Source organism: Arachis ipaensis, chromosome B07 (assembly GCF_000816755.2).
Source record: "Arachis ipaensis cultivar K30076 chromosome B07, Araip1.1, whole genome shotgun sequence".
Taxonomy (NCBI): domain Eukaryota; kingdom Viridiplantae; phylum Streptophyta; class Magnoliopsida; order Fabales; family Fabaceae; genus Arachis; species Arachis ipaensis.
This window is the reverse complement of record NC_029791.2, coordinates 123,259,870-123,260,461: the sequence shown is the minus strand read 5'-3', so window position 1 is coordinate 123,260,461 and position 592 is coordinate 123,259,870. Positions and strand designations below refer to the sequence as shown.

Below are 592 nucleotides of genomic sequence, written 5' to 3'. Positions count from 1 at the left end.
ATGAGACATGAAAACATTGTTACATAAATTACTTATTACAGGAAGAGAGATGATGGCACTTACCATGGAACAACATGGCAAATTAAGTTCAAGCTTCATAATGTTCAGAAAAATGGAACTTATAAACTGCGACTAGCACTTGCAGCCGTTAATTTCTCCGAATTACAGGTTAAGAACCACATTAATTTAAGATTTAAATATGGTTTAATTACTCTGTTGGTCCTATAGTTTCGCAAAATTTTTAATTAGTTTCCTATACTTTTTTTTCTTTTAATTGGATTCCTGCACCAAATTTTTTTTTCAATTGAATTCCTATACTTTTTTATTTTATTTGAGTCTTTACACTAATTTTTTTTTAGTTGAGTCTTTATACAATTAAGTCAATTACTACTAAGAGGGAGCTAATTGAAAAAAAAATTAGTGCAGAGACCAATTAAAAGGAAAAAAGTATAGAGACCTAATTGAAAATTTCGCGAAATTATAGAGACCAACAGAATAATTAAACTTTTAAATATACTACATCACTTTTTTTTCTTTTTCTTTTTTTAGATTAAATAATATTACATACAAGTTGAGTGATTTTTTGACCGAT

General features: G+C 27.0%; 1 protein-coding gene across 1 annotated transcript in view; it reads left to right on the top strand.

The window, feature by feature from the left end:
* LOC107607916 (rhamnogalacturonate lyase B-like) overlaps positions 1 to 592 on the top strand; it is a 12,293-nt gene that overhangs the window by 9,558 nt on the left and 2,143 nt on the right. The window contains exon 9 of the mRNA XM_021107991.1: positions 42 to 168. Within this exon, the coding sequence (XP_020963650.1) occupies positions 42 to 168 (127 nt within the window). The remainder of the gene's footprint in view (positions 1 to 41; positions 169 to 592) is intronic.